Here is an 18,043-nt window from a genome sequence, read left to right as displayed (position 1 = left end):
TATTTTTATGAACAAAAATTTGTGTTCAAGGTGTTTACTATATCATTATGTTTTTTCTGAGTTTCTTTCACTTTAAAAAAAAGCTGACTGTAGGCCAGGCCTAGTGGCTCATGCCTGTAATCCCAGCATGAGGAGGCCAGGGAGTTAAGACCAGCCTGGGCAACATGGCAAAACCCAGCCTCTACTAAAAAAACAAACAAACAAAAAAAAAAAAAAAAAAAATAGGTATAGTGGCGCATGCCTGTAATCCTGACTACTGGGGAGGCTGAGGCAGGAGAATCACTTGAACCGGGAGGTGGAGGTTTCAATGAGCTGAGATCACGCCACTGCACTACAGCCTGGGTGACAGAGTGAGACTATCTCAAAAAAAAAAAAGCTGACTGTAAAATTAATCTTTTGAAGTAGCTGTGTATATTTAAGTTATCATATAACAAATAGATTATCCTTAATTTCATCTTTGGTAAATACTTGTTAAAATTATCCCCAAGGAACTTACGGTACTGTATTACAAAATAATCTGTGTATGTATAATAGTAGGTGAGATACATGTATGTAAAATTAAATTAAGGAAACCAGTTATCAATATTCTGAAGCGAGGTCATAGAAAACACAACAGCAGGCACATAAATTATTATTCATCTAACACAGTTTTACATTTTTGGTTTTTATTCAAGCTGTGCTAAAACATTAGTTGAAGTAGGTTTGACGTGTTGAGAGTAATATCAAATATTAGTGATGGCTTCATGGAGGAATTTATTTTTAAGAAAGAAGTTAATATAATAAGGTGAAGATTACGATGCAATATTAAGGTAACTCATTTTCTTTGGCTGTTCTCAATAAAAAATTAAAGAAGTTTAGAAATCATCTCAGGCCTCCTAGAAGTTAACCCCAAGAGTCCTAGTCAGTGCTGCTACTGGCAGATGTGAGTGCAGAAACCTCTTTGTAACCTGTTAATTTATTTCAGAATATTGAATCATATTTGATGTTTAAATCAGGTAAGATTAGGAAGAAATTATTTCTTACCAGTTCTGTTTATTTATTACTTAGTTTGATAAAAAGATATTAACTTTTAGTAACTGAGTTCTGTAAAATATAGTGGTTACCTAAGGAGAGGAAATATAGAGGGAACCCTTAGGAGATGAATAAAGAAGCTGATGAAAGGAAATCTAAATATATTTTCCTGAGGAGAAGAAATATCAAGGCTCTGGCATAACTCAGGCAAGAGAGATAATTCGTGAAAGAACCTTATATTAGAATGTAAGCTTCTTATTTTTCAATATGTGGTAATGGGTGATCATTTTAGCCTCTGATTAAAAGTAACTGATAATAATTATTGAAGATGTATTCATGGGAGAGCAAATATGACAGAGGAGCGTCAGGTAAGCAAGAAGCAGGAGAGTCCTTAAAAGATGTACAGGATGTTGACTGTGCCATGAAATGAGAAGAAAGAGTCTAGGCATTTTGGCAGTTTGTTTTCTCTGTCCATAGCAATATTTTGAAGGAATATTTAATCCTAAATAGAGTTTAAAAATGACATTGAAAATCAAGATGAATGGTACAGAGTAAAAGGGAGCTTGAGTTGCTGTGAACAGGGAATAATTGTGCTTCCTTTAAATGGAAAGAGAGTCGAAATGAAAAGAGATAATCATCTGCTTGCTTTATTCATAGTATCATTTTAAACAATTCTTAGATATCAGCCTAAATGAGCAACAGTGAAATTAAACTAGATTTATTTAAAAATCACTTTATAAAGAAATCTGGTACAAAATTAGTGTTCCATTTTTATTTACTGTGGTATAGAGAACATCAAAGTTCTACAAGCAAGAGGCATCCTTTCCCAGTGAAATTTCTACCATTTGTTTCCATTCACCATTGCTCTGAGTTTAAAAATTTAGTTGGTTTCGAGCTTTTTGAAATCATTTTACAGTTGAATGTACTTTTTTTTCTTTACTAAACCATGTTTTTTGAATTGTTTAATTACATGCATAGTTTTTATAGGTTATCTTTCAGTCTGTTTTCCCTGGTTTTCTTGAATGTATTGGTTTACTGTTTTTACACCAGCTGTTTCGCTTCCTGTTTTTTTAAAGTGGGTACATTATTTCGAAATGCAAAGATTTCCAAATGAATATTCAACATACTTTATTTCTGGAAGGGACAGTATAAAGGGCTCATACTAGTACTTTTATTTACTTAAAAAAATTAAGCCTTGTTTGTGATTGCATTTACATTTTGATGTACTCTACATGTTTACATCAATTTGCGGAGAGATTTATAGACAACATTTGGAAGCTTTTAATTTAGCACTTTTGTAGAGAAACCTTTGTGGTTTATTTGAAAGTTTATGAAGTATTCATAAGGGTTTTTTTTTCTTTTTAAAAATAACGTTACTTTGGCAGACTGATGGGTTTTCCTGGGGAGCTTATTTCAAGATGCTAATTAGGGTGTTATTGATTAATTTTAGGATAATAGAGTTGGCCAGGCTGCCTGAAGTTTTCTCAACTGTTTTTAAAAGTGTTCCTTTCCAAATGATCTTAATGAGCTTTGAGTTCTGTTTTTACTATGAAGTTCATAATGTAGTAAAAATATATACCATGGAAAAATATTCTCTCTCTCTCTCTCTCTCTCCCTCCCCTCTCTCCATACACGCGCGCGCGCACACACACACACACACACACACACGTATATACATACACACATATACATTATTTGGGGGAGAATAAAATGTTTCTGTTGGAAAAAACTTTTGAAGTCATTTCATTATGTGTTTTCATAGTGTCTGGCACATTGGAGGTATTTCCTGAGTAATTAAATTGCCGTATTTGTCTCCAACTAGTGTGGTGTTAACACAATTATAGTCTGTTTAGGTTAAGTCAGAGGGAAAGAAAATCAACATTGAGCACCTTCTCTGAGCCATGTACTTTATATTAGTACAGGTGCTTTATAATAGTACATCATAGAAAGACAAACTATAATACTGATCAAATGTTCCATTCTTATAGACTTTTAAAGTTTCATTCTTAAATATCTTTAGTAAGATCCCTGTAGAAGATATAGTTTATTTTATTATTAGCATAAAACCCCAAAGAGAAATTCTTTTGAGTGAAAACATGTTTCTGTTCCTAAATTCTCAGAATACTTTCTTTTGTGAGGAATTAATATTTTCTCTTGGGATACTGTGAGAGTGTAATGATTCTCTTTTTTTTTTTTTTGAGACGGAATTTCGCTCTTGTTACCCAGGCTGGAGTGCAATGGTGCGATCTCGGCTCACCGCAACCTACGCCTCCTGGGTTCAGGCAATTCTCCTGCCTCAGCCTCCCTAGTAGCTGGGATTACAGGTACACACCACCATGCCCAGCTAATTTTTTTTATATTTTTAGTAGAGACGGGGTTTCACCATGTTGACCAGGATGGTCTCGATCTCTTGACCTCGTGATCCACCCGCCTTGGCCTCCCAAAGTGCTGGGATTACAGGCTTGAGCCACCACGCCTGGCCAATGATTCTCTTTACTATGGATAAGCTGCAGGAAGTTAATGCTAAAGTTAATGTTCATGTTTAGAACCCATTTTGTTTTGGGTTCTCTAAGGATTAACTGCTGCCTCCTTATCCCTTTTCTGTTTTCCGGCTTCTTAAACTGGTATGTTATTTATATGTCTTTATGCTACTCACAGTCTGTATAGGGTTAGACATAATGTAAGTTATATAAATAGTGGCTAAAATTAAGCAATCATTAATATACATTCTCAAAAATATGCATATTTTATATAACTAAAACAGTAATTGTAGGAAAAGACACAAGCAAAAAGAAGAAAGTAAAAATTGTATATGTCTGCATGCAAAGCTGGTTCTTTTTTTTTGAGATGGAGTTTCGCCCTTGTTACCCAGGCTTGAGTGCAATGGCGCGATCTCGGCTCACCGCAACTTCCGCCTCCTGGGTTCAGGCAATTCTCCTGCCTCAGCCTCCTGAGTAGCTGGGATTACAGGCACGCGCCACCATGCCCAGCTAATTTTTTATGTTTTTAGTAGAGACGAGGTTTCACCATGTTGACCAGGATGGTCTTGATCCTTTGACCTCGTAATCCACCTGCCTCGGCCTCCCAAGGTGCTGGGACATAAGCCTTACAGCTTTTAAAAGTGGCTGCACAAACTTTTGTAACTTTTTTCCCACTTGTTACATTACAAACAATTTTTCCATTTCAGTAAATACGCTACTTGCATAATTTTTAATGACTAAATGGTATTTCAGTGTAAGAGATTCTGTGGATTAATTAACTGGTTTTCTGTTCTTGGATATTTATGTTATTTCCAACGTTTGTCATTATGAACAGCACTGTGGTAAATAATCTTAAAGCTAAATCTTTGTGTATATCTTTAATTGTTTCTTTAGGATAAATCATGAGAAATGACTTTGCATTGCCTTTCAAAGGCTTTACATTTTAAAGGGTTTTGGTTTTTGTTTCCTAAATTGCTCTATAAAAATGATATTTCAGCTTACACTCTTGATCAGCAGCATCTGCTTTTATCCCTTTTCCTAAGCACATGAAAGCTGATTATCTTTTATTTTATACCAAAATCGTCAGATGCCAGAAGGTAGCATATCAAAAAGAATTTGTGTTGCATATCACTCAGGCATATTTGTGATGGTAAGGAAATTAAACATTTCATTGATTGTTGAGGTTAATTTGCTTGATGTGGTTGAATAGGTGAGTAGACCTTTCTTGCTAAAGGCTACAAATTTGAATATTTGGTTGAAGAGAGAAACGTTTTCACTTCTAAGAATATTATAATTTACTTGGTTTGCTCAGGTCAGTTTCAGAATGAACTAAGAATTCAGCTGTCAGATTTATTCTTATCACATATATGGATTGCCTAGCTAATTTTGTAGTATATAATTTTATGTACTGATTTCTAGATTTAAGTTGGTTTTGATAATTTTTAAAATTAAAACTTAATGAGCAAAAGAAAGGTAAGGAAAGTTTATTCATTTCTTCCTTTTTTTTTCCCTGCCATTTTCTCTCTGGATCATCAAAAATTGTGAAGAGTCTGAAATTTTATTCTACTTGTAAATTAATAAGCTAGGCTGTTACTGTTTCATGGTTTCTGGTAGAAGACACAGAATTCATATACTTAGCACTGTAACTTGCTAAGTGTAAACCAGTTCCCTTGTCATTACTGAGGTTTTCTTACTCAGTCATCAGTTCAGATCAGCAAGAACAAATAAGACTTTAAAGAGTTTATAATCTAGTTAAGGTCACAGTAATTATGTTCAGAGGTAGAGTAAGAAAAGGCCAAATGGCATAAAGTATCCATGGGGTCAAAATATCTCTTTGAGATTTGTAAGGGAGGTAAAAATTGGGTTTCAGATTTCAACAGGCACAACAAGAACAGTGTGTGTCCAGGAATGGAAAGGAAATATGAGCAATGGCATGAAAGTAGGAAAGCACAGGGCAAGTGAAAGGAACAGTAGATTGTCTGGCTTGGTTTAAGCAGATTTTTCAGTATCGTGGTTTGGTTGTTTCTAATGCATCCAGGGAATAATGAGTGCCTATGGAGCACATGCTTTGGGTAACCATTTATCTGGGTAACCAGTGTTAGAATGGAAGTGGAGGGGTGTTCTGTTCCTTGAAACTGGTCCAGGTCTGGCAAGGCCTCTATATTTTCATATCTAAGAACCCTTAACATTATCAATGTAATTTAGATTGCTGGGTGATATTTTTCAGGAGGGGGATTGGATTGGAGATTAAAAAAAAAAAAAAAGAGCCAACCTATCTTTATATGGTGGCACACAGCTGCCAGCAGAAAGAAAATAATAAACTTACTAGTAGGAAGCCATTTTTGGGCCACTTTGCCCGAGAGGAAACCATTTTTGAAACCTGCCAAAAACCTGATTCTTTATTTGCTAGTGTTTTTATATTTAAATACTTCCTTTTTTTTGTGATCTCAGACAGCATGGAGGTTATTAGTAGCATCTTGTCACTTGAAACTTTGAAGATAATTATATGTTCTGATTATACATGCTTTGCTTGTTTTGTAATAGTGAACTATCTATTTGATTAAAGCCATTTAACAGCAATTACAATAACCTGCAAACTAAAGAAGAACTTTTTATTTCACAATTTAACTAGTGCTAGTTACTTAATTCCAAGTTGGGATTATTAATATCATACTTACTTCATGTCTTATGTCTATGTACATATTTAGCATTAATGATAAAATGTCTGGTAGTTGAGAGTGAATGTTTTTCTACCTATTTATATTTGTTTTTTAAACCATGAATGAATCCAGTTTTCTTAAAAGCATATGCATATTTTCGTTTATGGAGACTCATTGTTTTTAAAGCTTCAGAGGGACTCTAGGAGATATGCTTTACCTCTTGGAATTTAGATACATGAATTGCTATGCAGGAGTCATGATCAAGTAAGTCACAAAGTTGGGCTCCAAGCCCAAACATGTTTCATCTAGTTCAGTGCTCTTTTCATTATGCAATACTACCTCTCTGGTTTCCAGTGGTTAGAATCTTAAGATAATCATATTTCATACAGCTAGGCCCTCACGGAAGTACTTAGATATTGGAGACATCTTGTAAGTGCTGGCCCAAACACTTCTGTAGGTCCAGAGTTACTCCCAGAGATGATTTCAACTCCGTGGGCCTAGTGCTGTTTTGACCAGCAGCATGTTTTCAGAAGCCACTCAGCAGGATTGTCCCCAGCAGCTTCTGATGATATGAGCTTGTAGTGCCAACAGCATTCATCTAAAGATATTGATAACCCTTTGTTGTTTTTTGAAATCCATCTATCACTGTGTGTGTTTTGGGTGGTGGAGGCACTGGGAGTTTTGGATCTCTGTGAGGATGCCAAAACATCTGTTCCCTTTATGTTTGTTAGGATGTGATTAGAGTGCTAAATCAAAATGTGGAACAAGAACAAAATAATTAATTATGACCATCCACAAGATTTTTCATGTTGATGTTCTGAAATAAAAAGCATTACTTTGAAATTTTTGTAGGGATTTGGTGATAGAGATTTCTTATGGGTATTAAAGTAAATTATAGAATAAGAAGCAAAAGACCAACTAGCAGCTCCCTCCTCCCCCCCCCCCGCCCCCCGCATTTACTGCTTTACTTTGCATTTAAATAACTTTCATAAGATGACATTCTTTCATTGTGTGCTTCAAACTTATAAAGGCTGCTTTTTATATTCATTTCTGGATTTACACTGTTTTTTGAAAATGGCCTAAACTTACATTTTATAATCAAGACTGAGATGTTGCTGGTTTTATTTATTTAGCTAATTCCATCATTTTTATTTTAACCAGGTAGGATGGTTGAGATGGTTAATAGTAGAAATGAAAGGTGCCAAGTGTTACTCTGAACTGACAGTGATAAGAGATGGGAAATCAGATTTGCAGATTTTGTGAAAGTGTTAATCAAGATTGGATTAAGGAGTGAATTCTGGTGTTTAAATTGTGAAGCATAGTGGAAATGTTGTGAGCTTCTTGCACAGAACATCTAGATTTGTTCATCTTCTCCAAATCCTTCCTTGTAGGTTATTTTTTACCCTTTTTGATCGCCAAATTTATTAGATATGTATGTTGTCTCTGTTATAGAGTTTATGGATTTTTTAAAAATCAGGATGCTTAAAATTTCCTTTTTGTGTGTGTTTTTTGGGATATTTCCCAAAGATTATATGCCTATTTTATCTTTTCCCCTCACTCCACAACCTTTGCTAAATAAATTGATGCTACTGGCTTTTCAGTTGAAGAGTAGCATTGGAAAATAGCTTTAGAACACAGAGAAATATTTGGTGATTTCGATTTCTTATCTATTCTTAAAAAATTTCAAGATAATGTTATTTCGCTCTTGGGGGTATCTTTGTGAATATTCTCTAAATTGATTCAATCAAGACTTTCATTGCTATTTTCCATATGTGATGTGAACATAGATCTGGAATTACAATATGGTTCTTCTCTGCTATGATATTTCTAGTATGATGCCAAATGAGTCTCCCCTTAACCTGAACTGAATTTCAATATTAGGTATTTAGTAATAAATGAATGACTTCAATCACTGATGAAACAGGAAGATCGGATACCTCTAACATGTTTATGAAAGGTGAAACTGAGAACCAGAGTGGTTTATTGTCTAAGGCATGTGACTGGTAACCTGTGGAACTAATGCCAGCTGGAATCCAGGGATTTCAATTCTTTATTTAGGTCTCTTTCCATTGTGCTCTGCAGATGTGAAGAACTGATGTTAGAGTGGAACACTCAGGTTCCTCTTGTTAGCCAGCCTTTTATTTTTTGATTACCTGTGTAATTATTTGATTATTCTCTGGCTTCTTTGAATCTCTTTCGTTATGATTCATTCATGTCTTTGGAATAACATTCTCTGACTGAAATTTGGAGGTGATTTTTATCAAGTAATTAGAAAATATTAGTCGCAAATGATTTTAGTTATATGATGTTAAACGCAGGAGAGGCATTTGTCACTGTGAGAATTGACACCAGTTGGTTGCATGGCATAATGGAAAGGGGCCCAATTTTAAAATGAAATGACTGTTAACTTATTGCCAGTATAACCTTCAGAGATTAACATAGCTGGGCTTAAATTTATCAAACACATTGTTTTTTAAAAAGTCAATTCCAACTCACCTTTTCTTCTTAAACTATTTGTTGTTATGTATTTAATAAAATGTTTACATTTGTTTCTATTTTAGAATATAAACTTAGGCAAGAATCATCTGTTTGCTAGTGCTGCATATATCATAGTCTTACGTTTGTACATGTGAATATATTTGAAGATAATACAATTTGAGTTCCTTTGGGAGACGTTTAGGTATATGCAGTGGTTTAGCTAGATCTCTGGATTATTTACACTTGAATCAGTTCAATGAGAAGAAAGCCTTGCTATAATTTCACTATGTAACTTTAACTTTTTTTGAAAAAATGATTCACATTAACATCTCTGTTTGTATTATTCTTATCCAAACCTGTTAAATTTCAGCAAACCCTCAAGAGAGAACATAACGAAGGACCTCCTTTTTTTCAAATAAATAGGCAAATAGTGTAGCTGGACAGTTGTTGGCTGGAGAATAGAAAATAGTAGGTCTAAGTTTTAATTTTCTGGTTTGTTAAACTGTGAGAAGTATAATGGAAATTAATTAGCGGACTATAACACAATTATTTGTACAGTCATAATTTTTCTTTGGGAAAAAAATATGACTAACACTGCCTTTCTCTTATCTACCAGAAGGAATGTTGAGATATACTTAGATTAAATTTATTTGCATAATATATTAATTTATGCAAAGTTGGGCCAATAAAAATTAGAAAAATTGACATGTAGAGGAGTACCTTATTTGGGTTTATGGTTGCTGAGTTACAGCCCAGAACTTTTTGGGATTTTTGCTTTGCTTTGTCCTTGGAAAATGCTTTTAGCCTTTTCCTGATCCTGTGTATTGGTATTGGCTTTCATCATATATGTATGGTATAATAGTTAGGTCAGGTGTAATTATGTGTTAAAAAGAAACCAAGTGTATTAGTCTGTTCTGACACTGCTATTAAAGTCATACCCAAGACTGGGTCATTTATAAAGGAAAGAGGTTTAATTGACTCACAGTTCCACATGTCTGGGGAGGCTTTACAAGCATGCCAGTAGGCAAATGAGGAGCAAAGTCCCATCTTACATGGTGGTGGGCAAGAGGGCTTGGTCAGGGAACTCCACTTATAAGAACATCAGATCTCATGAGACTTACTTACTCTCACAAGAACAGTATGGGGGAAAAACCACTCCCGTGATTCAATTATCTCTACCTGGCCCCGCTCTTGACACATGGGGATTATTACAATTCGAGGTGAGATTTGGATGAGGACAGACACAGCCAAACCATATCACCAAAGAAAAACATTAAGACTGGCTCATTGTAAGGGTAGCTATTATAAAAGTAAATGTGAGAAATTACTCAAAATTGTTTTTCACAGCTGCAAAGTTCTCTTTTGTATGCATGAATAAAGTTCTATGAATCTCCTATGTTTGGACATTTAAATATATTTCAGTGTTTTTCAATTACAAATAATCCTTTAATAAATAATGTTGTGCATATGTATTTTCACATTATTTGAGGTATACCTTCAGTTTAAATTTCTAGAAGCAGAATTGCTGGGTTTAAGAGAAAATACACATGTAGGTTTTGTTAGATCGTGACAAATTCCCCTCCTTGGGATTGCACTATTTTGCATTAGCAAAGTATGAGAGTGCCTGTTTAATCACAGCCTTTCCAGCAGAGCATATATTATGTCAAAGATAAAGCTGGATACTAGTTAAAGTGTTGAGGACAGGTTTTAATCAGTAAGATACTATTGTAATAGGGAAAAGAGTCCAGTGTGAACTGACTCAACTTTGATTTATACAAAGATGACTGGGCAGTTTTTAAAGAGAGAATGAGGGAAGTGGGGTGACGTGGAGGGTTGAGCGGGGGGTTAGTGGAATCAGAAAAGTTAACATTTAGAAAAAGTGAGAAGGAAGTTGGTCCCTGTAAACCCATTTGTGTTCGCTAATTGATGTTTATGGCAGTTAGGCTTCTACCCTCTCACAGAGACTGAAGGACAGGGGCCTTATCTTCAGATGTTGGAACAAACACTACCTAGGTTTTTTTGACAGCCTTCAGTTTTTTCAGGCAGGCACTTTAAGGCGGGGCTGAAATCATCCTAGGGGTGTGGCTTGAGGCATAAGAAACTGTTAGGTGTTTCGTTCAAGTTATTTTTAGGCCATGGTTAAGAAGATAGCTCAGAGGAACCTGACTGGAGTTTGATTAAGGAGAGAATATTTGTCAGTGGTCAACTTTAAGATTGAGATTGGTGAGAATTTGCATCTTACTGTAATTTTTATTTATATTTGTCCTATTATAAGTAAAGTTGAACATGCTTTGCTGTGGTTGAAGGGCCATTTTTATATCTCTGTTTATGAAATGTATTCAATGTGCATTTTTTCTCATTTTTTTTTTTGGATAGGATTTTTAGTCTTTTTTTCCCCCAAACTTTTAAGAATTCTATATAAATGTGGGATATCAGGTCTTTATTGTGTTGTCGTGTGTCTTTTGACTTTACATATGGTGTTTTTTTGTTATACAAATTGTGTTTTTATTTTTATATAGTAATATCAAATTTTACTTTTATTACTTGTAAATTTTGTGTTGTAATTAGGAAGTCTTTTTCTATATGTTAGAAATTGACTTATGTTTTCTTCTGGTATAGTTTTTTTTTGACATTTAAATCTCTTATTTATTTGGAGTTTGGTCTTGCGGAATACGTCTAATTTTATATTTTTCCAGCTAACTATACAGTTTTCCCAATACTATTTGTGAAGAAAAGACTATCTTCATCTAAGTGATGTGAGATGCCATCTCTATCATATACCAGATTTTTATATGAGGCCAGATCTTTTTCTGGACTTTTTTCATTGGTATCTCAGTAAATTTATAAATTAAGGAACATTGACATCTTAACATGTTGAGATATCCTAACCAAGAATAAGGGATTTCTTTCCATTTGTTCAAATCTATTTTTATGTCTTTTGGGAGTGTTTCATGGTTTTCTTCATAGTTTTCTATCATTTCTTGTTAAATTCCTAAAAATTCTCTCTTTTGTTTTTATTATAAATTGAGGGTTTCTCATTCAGTATATCTTCTAAATGGATATTTGTATACAAATGCTATTGGTTTTGGCATGTACATTTTATAACTTGCTACCTTGCTGAATTCTTTTATTGTTTGAATTCATTTTATTATTGGTTTTCTAGGAATTTCCAGGTATATTTTTATGTCATTAGCAGATATAGTTTTATTTCTTCTTTTCCAATTCTTTTGCTTCTGTTTTCTGTAATCTAATTGTGTTGGCTGGCTTCTACTTCTGAATCATTGTTAAATAGTAGCCCATATGCTGTACATCAAATTGTAGTCATAGAACCATAAAGAAATCATTGAATTAACAAGTGTTCTCATAAATAGCAGTGTAAACAGTTACACGTAGCTGAGATAGTGGGCATCATTGTTTTGTTTGTGACTACAGTGGTTATGCCCTAGAGTTTTCTCAGGTTAAGTAAATACCTTTTCCTTCTTATTTCCTCGTATGTTTTTGTTGGGAGTGGGTTTTGAAGTTTCTTAAAGCCCACTTTGAGAAAAAAATTTTTAAAAAATCAGCATCTATTGAGATAATAATTTGATTTTTCTCCTTAGGCCTATTAATATAGCAAATTATATTAATGGATTTTGTAAGATTAAGCCATTCTAGCATTCTTGGCATAAACCCCACAGTCTGACTCCAGAGCTTAACTTCTTTATTTTAGTAATTCCTAGTTTAGTTTCAAAGATTTGATATACTTACATGTAAGTTAGTATTTTTATTAATTGCCAAATAAATGTTTTGGTGAATGAGTTTAGAGGGAGAGATTATTATGGGAAGAAAAAGCCTTTTGAAGGAGCAAGGACTGCTACTAACTGTGACATCATGATCATCAATCACACCATGGCAATACTTGCTATAGCTTATTTCTACTGGCTGTTTATCTTGAGGAGTCTACTTACACCAGTCTTCGCCCTTCATTACTTTATCAGCATAAATAAGTTGTGGTTGATTGATCACGAACTAAAGAAATGCTAGAAAATCCCAGATGATAGAGTAATTGCTGCATTATGACAAATGGGAAGTCTGCAAAATTAAATAGAACAAAAAAGCACAATGGCAAATTGTTTTTACAAAGGGAAACAAAATTCATGCATTTCCATTAGGGAGAAGATTTGAGATCATATATTGTTCCATAGCCTTGTTTATGTTAGAAGTTACTTTAAAACATTATTGTCCGATATAGAATATCTATTCCAAGGGAAAGAAAGAGGAGAATGCAGAGATTAAAAAACTTAGAAATTGTCAAAGATGTTTACTTAATTTACACAAATGAAATGATAGAATTGTAAATCCAACCTCCTTTTTGCAAGTTGTGACCGAGGTCCAGGCCAGGTAAAGCTGTATTTGCATGTTTAGGATCATGTCTTTCAGAAAATGTATTTGGGGATGTTTGCACTGCTACTTATGAGACCAATTGCTAATTCAGTAATTCCTTTATGGTTCCGTGACTACAGTTGAATTCACAGCATATGGGCTGATGTTCTTAAGGTGTAGGAGAAAGCCAAATTGAGATGGGAATTACTTAAAATTTTTTTTCTCACCATTGAATTTTCTCTTTACATATGTCAGTTGAAGAAATTTTCTTAGTTATCTCTCATTTTTGAATATATTTGATTAATAACATTTTGTTGTAACTAATATAATAATTTGAAAGTTGTCTCTTTTCATTTTCTTTAGCATGTTACACCAGACAGCTATATTCCATGCCTTGCAGACCTGTGCAAAGCACTGTGGGAAGTTATGCTCAGCTATTACAGGACTATGGAATGGCATGAAAAGCATGGCAATGAGGATACGGCTTCCGCTTCAGGTAGGAAAATATTTTTATTTTATTTAAAAAATGGAACTATAAATATCCCACATTGCTGGAGTAAGAAGAAAGGAAAGGGGCAGGAATGCCTTTGGATTTCAAGGATTAAAATGACCATAGGCTAAATGTTCAGCAAAGAAAGTGATTCAGCTATTCAAATGTTCTGTTACCTTTAGAGAATAACTGGGCCAAAGGACTTCTTAAGCGGCACGTAGTATCAGTTTCCAGAAGTGATGGCTTTAGGACTGAATTTATAAATTTTTGTTGTTAATATTATTAGTTGCAAACCAGATAAGACGTTAGTCTGTCTAAATTTACTGTGAAATTAATGCTAGATGGTCACTATTAATCTTTGTGGTCAGTTTTCAAGTTACAGTAATAAAGATAGGTTCTAAGAATTAATAATTATATTGATAATTTCCTTCCTGAAAATGATTAGAATTTCATTTTAAAAATTATGTTTTAAAATATTCATCTTTAAATGGAAAATGTAACTTTAAATGACTATGGTACAGTCCGCTAAACAATAAAGAACAAGTCTTTGAAAAAATAATTTATTAGTCATTCTGTTTAAATTGCTTCATTTGTATAGTTATATACTTAAATGATTATCCTTGAACAGTAGCTGAGATTGAATATTCAGAATACTTATAAAAATAGTAAGTGATTTCATCAGCGTTTTAATACAGACAAAATAAATTATATTGCACATTTTTTTGTATTACATGCAATTTATTGTTGCTATTTAATCAAGTTACTTTAGTAACTTCCAGTTTCTGAGGTGCTTGGTTTCTGTTGTTGGGTGAGTGGACAGCACACCCAAATCTCACTGTTTGATTAAACATTTTGGTGGTTTAGGAAGCATAAGTTTAATCTTTTTCTTGGCTTATAAGAAGCTCATAAAATTAGAAAACAAAATAAGAGAAAAATTTCATGAATGGATTTTTATCTATTTAGAAGTATTGTTGGGGAGAGTAAAGGAAGGAAGAGAAGAGGAGAAGGCAGAGAAGGGTGGACACACAGCCAGGACTCCAGTTCAGATTATTTTTACCCCAAACTTATACTCTTACCCCTGTAATACCCCTGGACCATGGACTCTACAGTCTGAGAGGCCTGGCTTCAAGTTTTCACTTTCATTTACCAAAGGTGAGAACTTGAAGACCCTGCTTAGTTTTTCCACATTTCAGTTTGCTCCTAAAAATGGTCAGTCACAAAGCAGAGCAAAACAAAACCTTTAGAGAAGTAACACATCTACCCTGCAGGGTCATTGTAAAGCTTGGAGAGCATGTAAAGAACTTACACTGCTGGTGGTGAATATCATGAAAGGAAATCGATCAAGAGATAATATAATAACAGTGCAATACCTGGAAACTGTTAAGCCATATTTGTTTTTCAAGTGCATTAAGGAGAGACTAAAGGAAAAGTTTGGAATAGAATTAACACATAATTTAGATATAAGAATTTAGGTGACAGTTATCTACATATTCATTATGGTAAAGCTTGCTTTTTGCTTTAGGCCAATAGTTTACATTCACTGGAGTACTGAGTCAAACTTAAAACTCAATTTGATCCTTATTACTCAATCATCTTTGCTAAAATTTCTTGACCCTAATCTGTATATTTTATGGATATTCAAGTGCTGAAGCAGTGAGCTGATAGTATCTAGGACTGTAAAAAGTTATTTGTTCACCTGAAATTAATCCTTTCATATTCAGGAATAAAATTGTAGAAATTAGTAAACTGAACATTACTCTTCATGGAACTTCATAAAACTGAAGAGGACTCTAGATTTTATCAGCTATATCTCTTTAGTGATAATATTTGATACTGTTTGGTAACCTAGTACATTAATGTTCTAAGGTAAAACTCTAAAGCTATAGTTCAGGTACATTGCCTTAGGCTGCTGGGTCCATACCATTCATATAATAATAAGTCTTATGTTCTAGGAGTACTCAGAGGCAAAGTAGTCATGTATCTATGTATCTGAGGGCTAGTATTTCCAAGGGTTTTTTACTAGTTATCAGTGGACACCTTCCCAACCTGAGACAAGATGGTAACATACTCACTTAGGTGTTCTGCACAGGTTATTCACCCAAAGCTTCATCTTTTTAATATACATGTGTGTCTGTATTTTTCAGTTGTCTTTAGTGGGAGAGTTGTTTGGAGGAAGATAATTGATCTTGCCTATTAAACTAAACATTGTTAAATTGTTTATCTGGAGTGGATAAAACTATTATTCATCATGAAAAATATAAAATGTGTGCACTGTCACTTCACTGCCTGAGCTGTTCATGTAGACTGTCCTCTTAGTATGCATATTAATTGATAATTCGATTAACTGGTCCTGTAATGCCCTTCTCACGGCCTTTTACATGGTCTTGCAGTAGGCAGTATGCTCATTGAGAACCTGGTCTCTGGGACCACACTGACTCAGGTGGAGTCTCTCAGCCTCAGTCACATGTGATCTGAGTAGTCTTAGGTATATTTAGCATTTCCTGGTCTAAGTTTATGTTATCTTACCAAATGGGTTTAATTCTGATACCTATTTTTGCCATTGTTTAATTGTATAAATATTGAACATATTTCATGTATCTTAGGTAGACTTACAATATATGAGAGGCCAAATAAAAATTATTTGGAAAACACACACACATTGGATTAAATCTAAAAATATATGTTGTCTTTTATTTTCAGAAGGGAGTAACATGATAGGTACTGAAGAAACTAATTTTGATCGTGGCTACATAAAAAAGAAATTAGAACATGGACTTACACGAATATGGCAGGTTTGGTTTTTTTTAATTATTTTTTTCACATAAGCAATAGAAATGTCATGTCAAAGTTGTTTTAGAAATTCAGTTTTAAATTTTTTATCTGTGTATTCTTTGCAGATTTAATCATATATTTCTGTTTGGAATTAGGCTATTATTTAATTTCTGTAATGTATTTGGTGACTGTATTTGAACTGTAAGTAGCAGTAAAAAAAAGTCTTTTAATTGAAAATCTCCATTGGAAATATTCATATATGCCTTGAGTATATCTTTTGTTTTAGAGGTCTATCCTAAAGAAATGTATGCTTTTTTAGTGAGATGTTTTGTTTATTTTTATTTTATTTATTTGTGTTTTCTGAATTTTTTATTCTGTTAATTTTAAAAAAGGAGTAACTAAGTAGGTGGCATACTTAGGTCAGAATATAGTTTAGAATGAGAACTTTTTTTTCTCAGTCAATGATCTTTGTGCCTTGAGGGAATCTTAGATGCTTATTGCCTGAATATATCTGGTTTTAGTCAACATTGGGCTCCTATAACAAAATATCCCAAACTGGATAGTTTATAAACAACAGAAGTTTATTTCTTAGAATTTTAGAGGCTGGAAGTCAGAGATCAGGGTTCCAGCATTGTTGGGAGGGCCTGCTTCCTTGTTCATAGACACTGTCTTGCTCAGTCCTCACATAGTAGATGGGGTGAGGGAGCTCTCTGGGGTCCCCTCTATAGGGGGCACTAATACCATTCATGAGGGCTCTACCCTAATGACTTAATCACCTCACAAAGGCCCCACCTCCTAATATATTATCACCTTGGAGGTTAGAATTTCAGTATAGGAACTCTGGGTACACACAAACATTCAGACCATAGCAGTATCTTATTAAGTTTTTCAGTTGTTGTAATTTGTTACTTCTTGGATCATAGTGTAATTCCTTTGAAAATAACACTCTTTTGAACTTCTTTGAACCTTGGAAGACTGTATACGCTTTGGCCATGTTATGGTCTTTTAAAATGTGTTTTTGATTTTTCTAATGAAGCTGATCTTTATTTTGACCATCTTTTTTTCTTTATTTCTCTTTATTTATTTTTTCAAACAGGGTCTCTCTTTGTCACCCAGGCTGGAGTGTGGTGGCAGAGTCATGGCTCAATGCAGTCTTGACCTCTTGGGCTCAGGTGATTCTTCTGCCTCAGCCCCGAGTAGCTGGGACCACAGATGTGCACCACCATGCCTAATTTTCTTCAATTATTATTTGTGGAAATGGGGTCTTGCTGTGTTGCCCAGACTGGTCTTGAACTCCTGGGCTCAAGTGACATTTCTGCCTTGGCCACCCAAAGTGCTGGGATTATAGGCATGAGCCACCATGCCCAGCTTGACCATCTTTTTTTTTTTTTTTTGACATTTCAACTTTTATTATAGATAAAAGGTATTTGTGAAGGTTTGTTGCATGAGTAAACTGCTTGACACTGAGGCTTCAGCCATCCAGGCAGTAAGCATAGTACCCAACATGTGGTTCTTCAGCCCATGCCTCCCTCCCTCCCTCCTGCATCTAGTGATCCCTAGTGTCTCTTGTTCCCATTTTTACAGTCATGTGTATTCAATGTTGAGCTCCCACTTGTGAGAACATGTGGTACTTGGTTTTCTGTTCTTGCATTAGGTCAGGTCGCTTAGGATAATGGCCTCTAGCTCCATCCATGTTCCTACAAAGTACTGAAAGAACAATTTTGTTCTTTTTTATGGCTACACAGTATTCTATGATATATATGTACTACATGTTCTTTATCTGATCCACT

General features: G+C 34.3%; 1 protein-coding gene across 1 annotated transcript in view; it reads left to right on the top strand.

The window, feature by feature from the left end:
- VPS50 (VPS50 subunit of EARP/GARPII complex) overlaps positions 1 to 18,043 on the top strand; it is a 141,145-nt gene that overhangs the window by 55,998 nt on the left and 67,104 nt on the right. The window contains exons 13-14 of the mRNA XM_002751602.7: positions 13,355 to 13,487; positions 16,182 to 16,273. Of these exons, the coding sequence (XP_002751648.2) occupies positions 13,355 to 13,487; positions 16,182 to 16,273 (225 nt within the window). The remainder of the gene's footprint in view (positions 1 to 13,354; positions 13,488 to 16,181; positions 16,274 to 18,043) is intronic.

Source organism: Callithrix jacchus, chromosome 11 (genome assembly GCF_049354715.1).
Source record: "Callithrix jacchus isolate 240 chromosome 11, calJac240_pri, whole genome shotgun sequence".
NCBI lineage: Eukaryota > Metazoa > Chordata > Mammalia > Primates > Cebidae > Callithrix > Callithrix jacchus.
The sequence above is the reverse complement of the archived record's forward strand: the minus strand, read 5'-3'. Positions and strand labels throughout refer to the sequence as shown.